Source organism: Clinocottus analis, unplaced genomic scaffold (genome assembly GCF_023055335.1).
Source record: "Clinocottus analis isolate CAN_PGR_092001 unplaced genomic scaffold, fCliAna1.0.p SCAF_22, whole genome shotgun sequence".
Lineage (NCBI taxonomy): Eukaryota > Metazoa > Chordata > Actinopteri > Perciformes > Cottidae > Clinocottus > Clinocottus analis.
The window spans coordinates 6,698,636-6,714,628 of record NW_027175954.1 but is presented as its reverse complement, the minus strand read 5'-3'; the positions used below and the strand labels follow the sequence as shown (position 1 = coordinate 6,714,628).

General features: G+C 38.7%; 3 protein-coding genes across 5 annotated transcripts; 2 read left to right on the top strand and 1 right to left on the bottom strand.

Moving 5' to 3' along the window:
- The first annotated feature begins 287 nt into the window (after window positions 1-287).
- LOC137792918 (leucine-rich repeat LGI family member 2-like) lies at window positions 288-6,419 on the top strand. Its single transcript, XM_068588725.1, has 8 exons — window positions 288-523; window positions 700-771; window positions 980-1,051; window positions 1,322-1,393; window positions 1,526-1,597; window positions 2,137-2,306; window positions 2,797-2,961; window positions 3,113-6,419. The coding sequence occupies exons 1-8, from the start codon at window positions 348-350 to the stop codon at window positions 3,946-3,948; spliced, it is 1,635 nt and encodes a 544-aa protein (XP_068444826.1). The 5' UTR covers window positions 288-347; the 3' UTR covers window positions 3,949-6,419.
- Window positions 6,420-6,717: 298 nt separating this feature from the next.
- Window positions 6,718-13,198, top strand: LOC137792916 (coiled-coil domain-containing protein 149-like). Of its 3 annotated transcripts, none has more exons than XM_068588723.1 (13): window positions 6,718-6,902; window positions 7,803-7,964; window positions 8,086-8,124; window positions 8,660-8,767; window positions 8,946-9,062; window positions 9,775-9,947; window positions 10,106-10,178; window positions 10,297-10,381; window positions 10,551-10,674; window positions 10,790-10,866; window positions 10,984-11,019; window positions 11,190-11,255; window positions 11,345-13,198. In XM_068588723.1, exons 1-13 carry the CDS (start codon window positions 6,852-6,854, stop codon window positions 11,902-11,904), a joined length of 1,671 nt encoding a protein of 556 aa, XP_068444824.1. In that variant the 5' UTR covers window positions 6,718-6,851; the 3' UTR covers window positions 11,905-13,198. The 3 variants fall into 3 exon arrangements, with proteins under 3 accessions (XP_068444824.1, XP_068444822.1, XP_068444825.1); XM_068588721.1 differs by having other exon boundaries at window positions 10,527-10,674; XM_068588724.1 differs by lacking the exon at window positions 10,984-11,019 and having other exon boundaries at window positions 10,527-10,674.
- On the bottom strand, window positions 12,917-15,773 carry LOC137792919 (extracellular superoxide dismutase [Cu-Zn]-like). Its single transcript, XM_068588726.1, has 2 exons — window positions 15,513-15,773; window positions 12,917-14,530 (listed from the first exon to the last, which is right to left on the bottom strand). The coding sequence occupies exons 1-2, from the start codon at window positions 15,533-15,535 to the stop codon at window positions 13,900-13,902; spliced, it is 654 nt and encodes a 217-aa protein (XP_068444827.1). The 5' UTR covers window positions 15,536-15,773; the 3' UTR covers window positions 12,917-13,899.
- Window positions 15,774-15,993: the final 220 nt, after the last annotated feature.

Here is a 15,993-nt window from a genome sequence, read left to right as displayed (position 1 = left end):
TTTTTATACTTTATCATCGTGCCTGGTGTCGTATTGATTCCCTATTATTTCATATAATTTGAAGGATATGTGTTATGACAAAAAATAAAATATATAGAAACTTAATTTCAAAGTATTTATTTTCAACTAATAAGACAACAATTGTGGTGACTTACAAATCCATGTTTTATTTTTTTTTCCCCCCACTGTCCGAAATCGAAGCAGCCTTCCGGGACGCAGCTGCAGCCGTATCAGCCTGTGTCAGGAGTTTCCACTAGTGCAGCATTTTGATGTCGCCCAGACGGGTAAAAGCTTCTGCTAGCATCAACCACGGCCTCATTTACTAATATCAACATTCAAGAAGCAACATGACATCTCCCCGGCAGTGGCTGCTCGCCAGTTTTACGCTTCTGTGTGTTTGTGGAGCAGTTGAATCGAAAAGGAATTTCAAATGTCCTTCAGGATGCTCCTGCACCAAGGAGACCATCATCTGCGTCGGTACTTTACAGATGCCGCGGACTGTCCCGAATGAGATCAACTCACTGTGAGTAACACGTTGAATTTGAGGATTATTTCCTCAGTGAAGCACGAGGCGATCAATGTCGCGTTCAAGGAGACAATTTGCTTGCTACTCGGCGCTTCCCTGCAGAGTTGGCTGCTGGTGTGTCTGCCACTGATTGTTTAGTAAGACTTTGTGTGGTATGCGTTTTCTTTCAACAGGAGCATGGTAAATGGATCTATTTCTGAAATCACAGAAGGGATGTTTTCACTGATGCCTTCTCTCCAGCTGTTGTAAGTGCTATTTTGCCACTAAAAGGCATTGATTGCATTTATTAGCAATTTACACACAAACACACAACAAATAGACAGATTATTAATAATACAAACCCCTTTGGGTTTTCTGTGTTATGATTATTCAGAGTAAGAAAAGAAGCAAACATTTTAACAGAAGTTTTAGTTTCTAGTTTACTCAATTGTTGATTTTTTTCTCCTGCTGCAGACTTTTAAATGCAAATTCTTTGACAACAATCAAAGATGATGCATTCTCTGGCCTTCCACATCTAGAATATTTGTAAGTATTAATTGATGAACTTGCTGTATTCCAAATGTTATGCATGACACTGAACTTTGATATACCACTACTTATTAATTATGTTGAAGGACTGTATTGAATCATGGTGTAAATACAACTGCAGATTCTTTCTCTGCCCCACCCTCAATCTACAAAACCCAATAAATTACCCCTTACTATTCTGACGTGTATATCTATATGTGCAGATTCATCAATATGGCATAATACATTCATATATTTCTATTGCTCATATTTTTGCTTGTTGAACAGATTCATTGAAGGGAACAAGATTGAAATGATCACCAAAAATGCCTTTCGTGGTCTACGAGATTTGACTCATTTGTAAGTCTACTGTAGTCATCTTACCCACCAATGCAGCATCTGCAGCACTAATAATTCACTATATCACAGAGCGACTGACACAATTACAACATTAATGTACATTTTTCTGCTCTCGCTGTGTTTCTGGTTTAGATCGCTTGCCAATAACAAGATGAGGTTTCTTCCAAGAGATCTGTTTTTATATTTGGATTCGTTACTGGAACTGTGAGTAGGCAGTATGGTGTCAGCAGTATGTGTGTGTGTGTGTGTGTGTGTGTGTGTGTGTGTGTGTGTGTGTGTGTGTGTGTGTGTGTGTGTGTGTGTGTGTGTGTGTGTGTGTGTGTGTGTGTTGTCTTTTTCCATACTGTGCTCCTAAGTGAAGCTGACTCAGGCTGTGTTTTGTGTTTGGCAGCATTAAACACTTCACAAGAATGATACGGAAAGCTACAATTTTGAGTTCCTGTCTTCGTTCTCCTCTATAGTGCATGACAGTTTCGGGTTGGCTTTCATTTGAAGCTACTTTTATGATCTTTTAAAATACATTTTAGTAAAAAGAAAATCTTACAAAAGATGCAAAAAAATGCATAACGGTGAACAACAAGCGGGAATCAAATCCTCTGATGGAAGGACGACCCTGCACTACCACTGATCCACAGTCGCCAATGCAGCATCTTAATTGTTTCCTCTTGTGAATATAAAATATATTATTATATTGTATTGTTCAGTAATTGTGCTCAACCTGATTGTATCATGTCATACATTAGGGATCTGAGAGGCAACTCTTTCCAGTGCATTTGTGAGAACAAGTGGCTGATGATGTGGCTGAAAAACACAAATGCCACGGTATCAGATGTCTTCTGCGCAGGCCCCGGTGACATGAAGGGCAAGCGCCTTAATGACCTTCCTATTCCACCGGGCGAGTGTATCTCAACAGGTACAATGAAAAGTACACTATCACACTTATCGCACTTATGAGCAGGCACAGGCATAGCTAATGATGCAATGTTAATAAAAGAAAGAAATCAATCAATAAAACTGTTAAATAATTCAAAACGACACGACCATGCACTCAAAAACAAATAAGCTTACTGCAGGACTGTTAGCATGTGGACCTCTGAAAACACTCATCTAAGTACACACACACACACACACACACACACACACACACACACAGCTACGTTAGCATCTCTGTGAGGCTGCACTTACGCACCGGTGCTTTGAGCTACACGACGTCAGCATGCTAATTGAAATGCTGATAATGTTTATCGTGTCAACCTTAGTTTAGTTTGTTCGCATGGTACAATTTGCTAATGATATCAAGATAGAAGTGCTGTTCCAGAAGTTTTTCACATCATTCCAAATGTGTTTGAAGCGGTGAGGATTTAAATGTCGACACTTTCCCTTTTTTTGTCCGCATCTCACAGACTTTGTGCGTCATCAGTCTATTTCCATTCAGTCCATGTCCGCGGACGTCTTCGCCTTTAAGGAGGATATCTACGTGGCGATGGCTGCCCCCAACTCCAACAGCTGTGTGGTCATGGAGTGGGATCACATTGAAATGAATTTCAGGAAATTTGACAATATAACAGGTTTGACTGTATTTTTCTTATTGACATAAAATCTCATGACATTAATTTAAAAGAACTCAATTTGGGAGTTACAATTTTAGTGTCAGTTCATGATCAACTTAAACTTCACTCTCTGTGTTGTATTTCCACTCATCTATTTTTATCCTCACAGGGAAGTCTGTTGTTGGCTGCAAGTCGGTTCTGATCGACGACCATATCTTGATAATTGTCACTCAGCTCTTTGGTGGCTCCCATATATACAAGTTTGACAATAGTCAAAGCAAGTTCACAAAGTTTCAAACGATTGAGGTCTTCAACATCTCGAAGCCAAATGATATTGAGGTCTTCCAAATGAACGGTGAATGGTACTTTGTGATTGTGGACAGCTCCAAAGCCGGTTTGTCTACTCTGTACAAGTGGTCAGACCAACCAGACCGCAATGAAACTGGTTTCTACTCCTACCAGTTTCTCCACGAATGGTTTCGGGATACAGACGCTGAGTTTGTCGAGATGGACGGAAAGTCCTATCTCATCTTGACCAGTCGCTCTCAGTCACCTGTCATCTACCTGTGGAACAAAAGCACCCTGAAGTTCATAGTTCACGGCGAGATCCCACATGTCGACGACGTGGTTGCAGTAAAAGCTTTCCGGGTGGAGGGTGAGTTGTATCTGGCCATGACTTGCTACATCGGTGACTCCAAAATCCTCAAGTGGACCAATAAGCAGTTCACTGAGGTGCAGGCTCTACCTTCTCGAGGAGCGATGATCCTCCAACCTTTCAACTTCACAGACAAGCACTACCTTGCTCTTGGCAGCGATTATTCTTTCACACAAATCTACCTCTGGGATGTGGAGACCAAAACGTTCCACAAGTTCAAGGACATTTATGTGCAGTCACCCCGGTCCTTTACTGCAGTGACCACTGACCGCAGGAATTTCATCTTCTCTTCCAGCTTAAAGGGCAAATCAATGGTTTTTGAGAATATTATTGTGGATTTAAGCTTATAATGTCGAACAAAAATAATGACTTATAACAGTATGAGTTGGTCACTCAGATCAATGTTTGCGTGTATGCTACAAAGGAGTCTCAAATGCTTTATATCTATATCGATTTGAGACAAACATATTTGGCAAGTTCAAAATCTAGCAGTTATGGAGGTATGACAGGTCTGACAGGAATACAAAAAAATTGCAACCATTTAAAATGAAAACAGCATGAAGATAATGTTCTGGCTTACAATATGTTATCTTTCGAGGTGTTGCTTTAAGCGTAATCATGTTAAGCAAACAATGGCCAAGCCACAGAACTAGTTAAAACCCTTTAAGGTTGTATAAAATTACTCATTCAGCAATAAACAAGCGCTCACCACAAGTGACTGTGGCCGAAAGCTCTTCACCACTCTACAATGAACAAAACACAGATTTGTATGGCACCTCAAAGTGAGCTCTCAAGGTGTCAGTATATGTAAGGTGTCGAAAAGCTGTCACACTGTACAGCCTTCTGTCAATGAGACGAGCGAGATGCAATACTTATTTAGAAATGAGATGGTGGCACACAGTTTTAAGACAGTCTTTCCTGGAAGGTATTTGTGGCATTGAACTCAGTTGTACACCCAAAAAGTAACATAAATGTAAGTGTTTGTGTTGATAAAGGAAAAGGAGCGCTAAAACCCTCTACACTCTCACTGCCTCTCACCTGGCCAAATGGCTTGTGAAGTGGGTGTGATGGTTGCATTGTTTGTTTTAGAAAAATACAGAAAGTGCTGGATGTAGCTAAAACAAAAACAACAAGCTGGGGAGTGGTCTAAAATTTCAAACAATTGGAGCAGTCAGACAAAAAATTGAAGCCCCTCAACGCAGTATTTGTCATTATTTAAATGTGCATGAAATGAAGTTCTTCTTCAAAATCATTTCCCCAAAAATCCAGCTGAATGTATTAACTACATATTATGAGCTTAAGTCTAACTACACAGCATTTATAACCAGCTACTGTATTAACAGAGTGCCTGATTAGTGTCAGAACTAATTATAATTAAATTCTCATTCCTATGCAAAATATATAATACTGATTGTTGCTCTTAATCACAATCCTGAGGATATTTGTGTGCTGCAATATGACTTGAAATAAAATGTACATGGTCCTCGGACACAAATGTGTTTTCTTTACAGATATTTTTATATTTTTCCTGTATTGTACAAAAATATTGAATGTGTCTTTGGTTGATTTTTTCACCCACGTAACAATGGCATGATGTGCAAATATCGACTGTCAAACATCTTAAAGTCACAAAATGTGAACAAGATCTAGCATATCTTATCTTATGCGTTTTGGTTAACACTTGAGATTTCTTGCTTCTTTATCTATCTTCAAGTCCTAGCAATTAAATATATTTTCAATTCTACTAAACTAAATCTACATCAACATCCTTATGTAAGAATGAGTTTGTGTTAATGCATTAAAGAACATTTAACCACATGCAGTATATTTGTGTCCTCCGTTCTTTGCTAATGTACAGACTATTACATTTCTCTGTAAAGCAAAGACAAAGTGCCCCATAGAGCACGTTTGAAATTGATTGTGATGCTGTCAACATCTGATGTCTGAGAAAGCATTTACTTTCAACTTTAACAGAGGACAAATGTTAAAATTATATGGTTTATTTACCTGTGTGTAATCATCCTCATCTTGTATTTTTGTCATTCTTTGTTGAGTTGTTCTGTACAAGGCATCGCTGCATACTATATATTTTCTATGAACTATCAACAGCTATTTATTGAACCACCGAGATGTGCATGCTTTCACCAATTAATAATATATGCTATGCACAAATAGAGTTGTTTGATTCTGTCAAAAATGAATGTAATGAAATATCCAAATGTTACAATGTTCTTTCTTGTGCACACTGCACATTCTCACTGTGAGACAGAATGATTTATTTCAATCTCAGTGTGAAAGAAAAACTCAAATAAATGAGGCAAAGAAACTGTCTCTGACACAATCAAGTTACATAAAAGGGGTCAAAGGTCAAATAGAACTTACTGATCAAACCAATTTTGGAAGCTGAGTCCTAAATGAATATTTAAACAAAAAAAGATTGTAATACATACTGCTGCTGCCATCACAAAGTATTGTTGCATGCATAATGCATTCAATTAAGATACACTATTTTATAAATGTGTCTGGATGCAGTAGGATATCTTATATAAACTTTTTTGGCGTACTACATAGAATAGTAGTTTGGATAGTGAACGCTCAGATGTATTTACAGGACAGGTACAGTTGTAGTTTAATTGATTGAATTATTTATTTAAAATGTCTAGTTTAAATGTGAAAGTTAAGGTCCCACACTTTAAAATTTAATAATAAATTAACTAGAAGAGTCCCTCTACATTTGTTTCTACCACATTTATTGCTTGTGTTGAATTTGTAAAACAGAACATGCATTGTGTGATGTTGAATAATGAAAAAGACTAATAATATAGACAAAATGTATTAAATTGTTGGATCATCCATTATATTTTTAAAATCCATTACATTGTGAACTAAATTGTATTCATTAAAAAAAAAATCAAATCACATTTTGTCTGTGTTTATTCACATGATTACAAACTTCATATTGTCCTTTTTTGATCATTTCACACAAACTTCTTTATTTATTTTCAAAGTCTGGTGGCCGAACCGTTTCTAGTCGGTGCCTGGAGCTAGTTCACAAATGTACGAGGGTTCCCAAACGCGCCGTGACGCTTCTGTGACGTCGAGGACGGACGGAAGTGATGTAGCTCGTGTTCCTCGATCAGCTAATCTGGGTTGACGATGCAAATCGTGTCTAAATCTGATCGGAACATGGTGGTGCTCGTCTGAAACTCACCTTGCGTCACTGCTCGTGTTTGGTCCCGCGCTGCGGAGAGAAATGGATCCGACCCGGAGGAGCGAGGGCGACTGGCAGGGAATGGTCAACGAGGTGAGACTGGGGAGACGCAGAGAGGAGCGTGACAATAAATACTCACTAACCTCCACTCGTGTTTGTTTGTGCACCACTGAACTATGACATTAGCGACAAATGTGTGTCTTTCAATGCCCACAGACCGCTCAGGAGTTATAGATTAAACAGGAAAGAGGATTAAATGTCCGCTGCTTTGGTTTCTCTCAGCCTGGGGAAAAGGAAGTAGATGGATTTGTTTTCCTTCCTTTTACCTGCAGAGCCCAGTGCCGAAAATGATGAAATGTGCAGTAAAACAATATGCGCCAGACTGCTGCTGTATTGACTTCTCACTGGTTCCAGATAGTCTCAATCAATACGTGGAGATGACAGCTCATGATGACTTTATACTCACTTTCATGTCTATCTTTTGCAGAGATTGGTGATGCAGTAAAATCAAATGTTATTGTGTATTATGACTAAAATCATTTTATTTCATATTGAGAAGCATGGCACAAAATGCTTTTTCTATACATACATACATACATACATACATACATACATACATACATACATACATACATACATACATACATACATTATTTATACATTATTTCCAACATGTAATAAGCAATTAATACAAAACTTAAGTCACAGATTAATTGATAATTAAAATAAACACAATTTTGCAAAACTAAGTTGGACCTGGATTGTCCTACCTTTACTGAACGTCCAAACGTCTTAAATTGTTATTGTGATATAAATTGTTCTATATTGGCCACGCTGCTTCATTAATAACAGTTAAAAAAATAATAAGTTTCTCCCTAGCTAGGCAGTATTCTTAAAATTTTTGTTATATACCCTTCAACTCTCTCTCTCTCTCTCTCTCTCTCTCTCTCTCTCTCTCTCTCTCTCTCTCTCTCTCTCTCTCTCTCTCCATAGTTCCTTGTTTGTAAGCGTAAATTGGAGAGTAAAAAAGAAGCTCTTCTGATTCTGTCTAAAGAGCTGGACAGCTGCCAGCAGGAGAGGGATCAGTACAAACTGATGGCCAACCAGCTGCGTGAGCGACACCAAGGACTCAAGAAGAAGTACAGGGAACTCATTGTAAGCTGAGTTAGTACAGTCATAAAGATGCATCATGAGCAGAAAATGGAGAATAGAAATTGTCATTATGCACTATTGAATTTCAGCAATGTTGACATGAATGACAAATCTTTTTTGATAGGATGGAGATCCCTCTCTGCCTCCTGAGAAAAGGAATCAAGTAAGCAATTTTATCCTGCAGATCATCTATCACTGTCCAACAAAAATGTGGTGAACAACTGTTAGAAAGTGGCTCATCAAGGTTGCATTTTTTTTTTTTTACACAAGATGGTTAGAAGGTGTAATTCAGTTACATATTCAGTTAAATGCACATCGTGTGCTCGTCTGTCTGGATGAGGCTGGTCTCTGGTTGTGTGCTAAAATAATTAAATAGTAAAAGGATGACAGCATTCAACCCAGCTGTCTCTAGTTAGAGGAACTATGCTTTGTACATATTTCGATAATACAAACCAACCGTTTTTAATTTATCCTTGATTGCTTCCAGTCTTTATAACAACCCAACAATTTAATTTGGACAAGAAGGACACAGTTGCCAGGGCGAGTGGTATGCTTTTCCCCACTGCTGTTACAAAATGGGGGAATCTTTCTATTAAATTCTTGCTCTGTACAGAGTAAAATGTAAATTGTGAAACGTCTGTGTCACCGCTGAATTAACCCTGTGTGATATAGCTCATGCGACCTCACGTTCTCTTCAGGTAAATTTAGCCCAGCTACTGAGAGACTCCAGAGAAAAAAGCTGTCTACTTTCTGAGGAGGTGAAAGAGCTGAAACAGCGACTGGTGGAAGCTCAAGGTGACAACAAGGTACCGTGACATAATGAACTATACCGAAATATTCAGTCATAGGAAATTGGTATATTATGTGTTTATTTATTTTCGCGTGAAAATCATTTGCCGGTTATGAATGAATTCATCCGATTTAAGTTAGTAGCGATTAAGTTCACAAACAGAATCCCAAACTTTGGTCTTTTCATCTCAACAGCTTCTACGAATGACCATCACCAAACAGAGGCTGGGAGACGAGGAGGTCGGTGCTCGACACTTTCCTGCTCATGAACGAGAGGATCTGGTCAAACAATTAGAAAGAGCTGGAGAGCAGGTGAGAACAGATTTTCTTAGGTGACTTTCTGTTGTGGGCTTGTCGATGGCAGCATTGTGATATTTAACTTCATCCTGTTTTAAATTAATTAATGGCTGTGCCCGAAGTAGAAGCTCTCGATTTACCAGTGTTACAACACCGGCCTTCGGCTGCCACATAAATGGGAGACTATTTGTTACAAGTATTAAATAGGCACATGTATATTGAGAATACATAAACTAAACCAAACAAAGCGAGTCAGTAATCGGTAATGTCAGCATGTGTGGTTGTCCCTCTGCTCCCTCGTAGGGTGGCTGGGCTCAGCTTTAGAGAGGGGGTGTTTTGAAATCCTATGTGTAGATATTGTGATACACAATTATGCTGTTGAAATTAATACTAACAAACACAAATAACAGAAATTTCATAGTAATCTAATTATTTTTTACACTAAAGGTCTTAATTCAATTAGAAATTACTCAATACCATTCATTTATAAAGTATTTTATCCACACAAGAGTATAGAAAACCATTGGTTATTAATAATATTGTATTGAATTACAAGAAAACATGCTTCACCCATATGGGGGGAGAAGATTGTTTAACAAATCACCCAGCCCTAATTCCAGCCTACTTTTTTCAACAACTTTGTGGAGTGGATGAACTGTTCTGCCGTGTCATAAGTGGATTCAGTTACAGTCTCTGTACTTCCACGGTGTGTTTTGTGTCGCTGTAGAATGAGGTTTTGGAGCACAGCGTGAAGTCGCTCACAGATGAGCTTCAGGACGTGCGAGCAGAGCGCGACGTGTTCCAGCAGAAGGCTCATCGGCTAAATGTGGAAATGAACCAGATCTTGGGCAACGATGAGATACGCATTTTAGATATAGATGCACTCTGCATGGAGAACAGGTTTGTTCAAGATATTTTACTGAAATAGAGCAGCAATTAGTCCAACGTTAAAGAAACAACCTTTTGCACGAGTCTAGCGTGCTGTGGAAGCAGTTGATGAAAGAACTGACGAGGTTTAATGGTTTAATGATGAACATGTGATCTCAATAATATTTTAGGTATTTGCATGAGCGGTTCTGTCAACTTCAAGACGAAATCAACCTACTCAAAAAAAACCTGGTGAAGTACAAGGTAAGCTACATGTTTTTTTCTATCATTCTTGTTTCTTCAATATTTTACTTCTAGAATTTTCTTTTAAATATTTTTGAACAAACCAATCCTGCTCAGTATTACTTTTCACTGATTTCAGAGTGCCTTGGACTGTCGGAAAACCTCTAAAATCTGTGGGAAACCCAACAGTAGTGCACTGACTGGGGTGCTCTCTGCTAAACAAGGTCAGAAGGATCTTCTTCTTTTTTAAACATACATACTGTTGTGAGTATGTTCAATGTCACAAACATGTCATGTAAACATTGAGTTTAAATTAGGTGAAAAAAAACAACCTCTGTGGAAACACTTGAACCAACAATCTGTTTGCAGTGAAGGAATTGTTACTGTCTGAAGAAAACAGCTGCAGTTTGCCGGTGACTCCTCAGTCCATTTCCGACCTCAAGTCCCTCGCCACAGCTCTGCTGGAAACCATCCACGAGAAGAACATGGTGATTCAGCACCAACGCCAAATCAACAAGTACTCCATCAAACCTTCATTCTCTTTCTGTATACACTCTGAGTTGTGTAGGTCAATAGCTTGGATGCCAAACAAAACATTCAAATGTAATTGCTTTTGTGCCTTTTATTGTCAGGATACTTGGAAACCGGGTAGCAGAGCTGGAGAAGAAGCTAAAAATGTTAGAAATGTCTGGATTATGGAGCCTGCCAGGTAGATATAATTATCGTAATAAACTGTGTTTCATTGAAGCTTGTATTCTACTCACTGTTTACAATAATTTACATTCACTATCCTCTCTTCTGTCCTTTTGCTTCTTGCTCCCTGGAGGCCTGACTTATAATGTGTCTCTGGGAATGTACGGAAGTATGTTCCTCTCACTTTCTCCAACTACTTTTTAACCTTTGAACTTCTTTCATTTCTTCTGATATCTCTCTATTACTTCTATCCAATCCAACAGTTTTAAGTAATGACACGTATATGCTTGAATTTCTACAACTTTTATAAAAAGTTTACTTTGATTAATGTCCCTATAGGAGGAAAAGACACTATCATCCTGAATACTCAGCAGGCAGAGTCGACGGAGTCTCCTGGACAGGAAGGTGAATATTTAATGTAACTTATACTTCTCAGTCGACTCGATCTATCATTCTGTCTGTTGGTGAGATTTGATTTCTTCGGATTCTTGCAGCTGATGAAGGCTTAGAAAAAATAGTCGTCGATCAGCAGAGCTCCACAGGAGTCCCAGTCCAGGAGAGCGGGCCGGCAGTCGAGTCCGGGGGTCAAGAGGAGCGTCTCGAGGAGACGCCGTCACCATCCAGCAAGAAGATGCGCCAGCCGGACATCTCGTACCAGTCAGCTGAGGAAGAGCTAGTTTGCCCTCAGACAGAATCACCAGACAGTGGAGAGTGTCGTGACAGCGGTCTTTCACAGGTCAGAACTGATCTAACGAGTTACCGGTCAAATGAAGAGTGTACAAGTGATTCCTCCCCTACACAACATCCGTCAGACCTGTGCCACATAGAGCAAACTCTTGAAGACTCTGATCCCACAGGAGAAGGAGAGGAACAGTCGGTGGATGGCACTGAAGAGGTGGCAGCTGTTGAGACAGAGTTTATTCTAACAGAGGCAAGCAGGAATAGCACAGTGTACACCGCTGCTGCTGCCGCCGCAAGCTCTGATGAAGAGCTGGAGAACGTGCAGTCAAACCAGGAGACGGAGCTTCCAGATGGGACAGATGTTTTGTGTTAGTCACATGTTGCAGAGCATTGGGAAAAATCAATGATGTTTTGTATTATGATCCTACTTTATTTATTTTTATGAATAGTGAAAACAAAATAGAAGTGGCGGTATTAAGCTATGATTCACAGATGGTGTGTTGATAATGAATGCCGACATCTGATATTTACTGCAAATTTAAGAAATATCAAAAAACAATTTTTGGGACACTACATGATTTCCTCATTAATAAAGCTTTGTCAAGAAGTAAGAATGACTCATGACGAACCTAAAACTATATCGGAGCTCCAACTGTCAGGAACTGATCTTAATTTGTCCCAGAAGAATGTCCAGACCTAACTCCCAAATTTGAATGTTTAACAGGAATGTGCTTTTATAACACTCTATTGGAATTGTTTTTTAACACACAAAAATCCACAATGTTCAGCCAGAAGCACATTAGTGAGGTTGGGCAACGAAGCCTGGCTCACAGTCCAGTTAAGTGTGAACTTTGTGCACATCGTTCAAGTTCTTCCACACGAATTGTGGTGTTGAAAACAGGAAATGGGTTGTTCTCACACATTTAACACAAAGTTTGAAGCTTTACATTCTGTACGTATCAACGATGGAGATTGGAGAGACTGATTATTGGTGAAAAAAGTAGCAAAACATTTGAACTCAATATCGAAGGTGAATGTAATTTGTTTAATATTTCTCCTGTTGAGTCTGGAGTGAGACTGATTCAAGTTTCACATAAATGTGCTGAAGTTGAAGAGGGACAAAGTGATTGTTGTTGACTATGAATAGAAAGACGTGGTAAAATAAGTTATCCTTCATCATTCTACCTCTGCCGACGTTGAAAAAAACAACTACTGAATCTTATTGATCACTACGTTGTTTTAAATTTGATAATGTGACACATTTGGCATTTTTGCTAAACACCCTTACACACACACGTTTTATTTTGAATCAACACAATATTATCAAAGCTATGTAAAATGTTGCATGACAATATACTTGATATTGATTAAAGATAATTGCATTTTATTTTTTTAACACATGATCTTATTTATCAACTTGACGGGCTTATTCAAAGCAAATATTTGATGACAGACAGTGATCTGTCAAGTGGCATTGAACAAACATCTTAATTAAAAATACATTACAGAATTAAGTCACAACTTCTAGATTACCAGCACTGATGTCTTTGTCCTGTATTTGTCGTGAAACATTAACTCACTGGCTAGAAATTACATAGTTACATAGCCCTATGTGTTAAATGTTTGAAAACGTGTACAAAATGGAATTATTTCTGAAAAATAAATGGTTTTCAACTACTGGTTTGTTGTTGGAAAACGTGTATTTTATGTAGACTCTAAAATGAGCCCTGAAGGGTTGAACTGTTAGATTTGAAACAGGTTCTTTAAGCCAACCGGTTAACAACATGCTTACATGTTTACAAAGACAATGCTAACATACAAATACAGGAGAGCGTTATGTTTACCATGTTCACCATCTTATTTTAGCATGTTAGCATGCTAACATTGGCTAGTAAGCACTAAACAAAGCACTTGTAGAATTGTAATAGTTTACTATGACTTACTATTATAAATAAAGTGTCTGTGTGTAAATTACAAAACCTAAGAAGGATGTGAACAATAAAAGTGTAGTGAGCCTTATAATGTGTATTAATAAAAATACCAGAAAGTCAGTTTATTATCACTTACAATTATTTCAGGTATGCATGTAATGTGAAATCAAGATGGATGCCACAGAATAATTCAAAATGGGTGACGTACCAGGTACCCCATAAAACTAAAAAACAACTCCTTTAAGGGAGGCTACCACGGATACCAACAAGAGAACGGTGTAATGATGTCAAATATCGGAAGCAGGAGTCTGCCAGTCAGTCCAAATTCAGTTAAGATGCTTTATTTGAGATTAACAAAAAAAACATTTTTGGTAGTAAACGAATGAATACAGGCCAAATTTGGAATTTAACCCACAATATATTCCATTCCTGTAAAACTAATTTCTCCTCAGCCGCCTAGTATACAGCTTATACTGCATATTCCAGAGGTCTGGGGGAGAAACCCCGATAATGCAGCAGCCGAGCCTCTGGCCTGCGTTTCCATTCAGCAGGCTCCCCTCGTTTCCACCACGCCCCAAGTCGTCCATCTTTTGATGGACCACCACTGCTCTTCCAATCACAGACAGCTCGTTAAACAGGGTTGCCTCAGATTCTATCAATGCATGTATTTTTCCTTCCTCAGGCTCATAGTTACCAAAGTCTCCAGGATGGTTGGGGTGATTTACACCATTTGGATTGTAATGGCCGCCAGTGGAGTCACACCCATGGCTCAGGTCTCCGTACTGATGGATGTGCACCGCTCTGGGCTCTGGATCCTCCTCTGTGGGGAAGCCATTGAACCGAAGAAGGACATTGAGTTTTCCCTGAGGATAATCTTGCTTGAACAGCACCTGACCGTACACTTTGGGCAGACCATCAGGTAGTGAAGTGCTGGGTCTCATTTTGCAGGCTGCATACAAAGTACCATTGTACTGACAGACCTCTGGTGGAGCCAATGTGTCAGCTGATACACACTGTTGACAGCCTGCCAGTTGAACCAACAGTGCTAATCCCAATATAAACATGGACCTGAAAGATATTAAAATCATTAGAAAATGCCTTGATACTTTCTGCTTGGAAACAGCCATGAATTACATAAAGGCTGTATTTACATAATATGCATGTTCAAGTAAAACTGGTAATAACACATGAAAAAAATACTTTGTTCCAGGTAAAACTTCTGCATTACATGAAGTTAGACTCAATGCATGTATAAATCATTTAAATATAAGTATTTCTCTAAGATGTAATAAGACATATTAAAAGTATTTCACAAAGGCGTAAGAAGTTGTGTAACATTGAATGGTGGAGCTCATTTGAGCTACTTTTTAGCAGAGTGCTTTAATCTATAAATATTCTGAACATCTTAATATTAACTGCGCCCCCTTTATAGTCGTCTATGTATCGGTCGTTTTGGTCTTGCGTGATTTATTTAGTCAATCAGACTTTTTGAATGTTTTTTCCTGCTAAAGGACTTTTTTTCCAAAAACTTTAGAGAACATCTGTCTTAAGATTATAAGTGCTGCTTTTGTGTTATATAATTAGTTTTCATTGACATTAATCAACTAAATCGTCTGAGTGCTTGTTGACCGAGAAGGTTATGTAGTGACGCAGCAAAGAAAGGTATTATTCAAGTAAAGTATACGGAAGAATGTGCGCGTCACAATAAAAACGAAGCCCTCAATGCCCTCAGTTACTTTCTTCCACCGTAAATGTTGATTAGTAAAAAAGTAGACTCTATTTCCCTCAATTAGCCTAAACGCATTAGCACAAATTATGAGCTTTTTTTTTTTTTTACAGTACTGTTTTACTTATCAACTCTACTTGTTACTGTTGCGCAACTGCATGTATGTAATCAACACAGCTGCACATAATATACTATTGATCGTAGCCTATTAACTCCGGAAAGGAAATGCTGCTCTCTGTCAAACAGCTGTCGCAGAATTTTACTCTGCAGTTAATTAAACGATCAACACGAGACGTTACAGCTTTGTAAGCAAAGTCCACTTACCCGAGTCGAAGCATGGTCAGCATAAACAAACCGCTCCGATAATTACAACTTTACAGCAGTCACTTTTGATGAGCTGTTCACTTACGACCGTCTGGCGAGTAAAGATGCAAAATATTATAAAAGTCTTGTTTAACCCTGTCAATAGGCGTTGCCTGCTGAAGGTGGAGCGCTGGTCCGTTGGTTAATTAAAACGCATGTGTTTGGTTGTTTTTCTCCAGTTTTCCTCAGGTCTGTTTAATGAAGCCTCAAGACATCCAGGTATCATGCAGAAACAGACGTCTACTCATGGGACAGAAACTCCTCCTCCTTCAGCAATCTGTGAGATCCCGTGGATCCCCAGTAAGAAGAAGGGAAACAAAGCGTAAAAAGAAACTTTAGGGAGCGTGAGGGACATTTTAGTTGAACAAAATACAAAACGTTATCAACCTTTAGAAAACCTTTCGGATTTTGATGGGATATGTGTTAGATATTACTGCGTTGA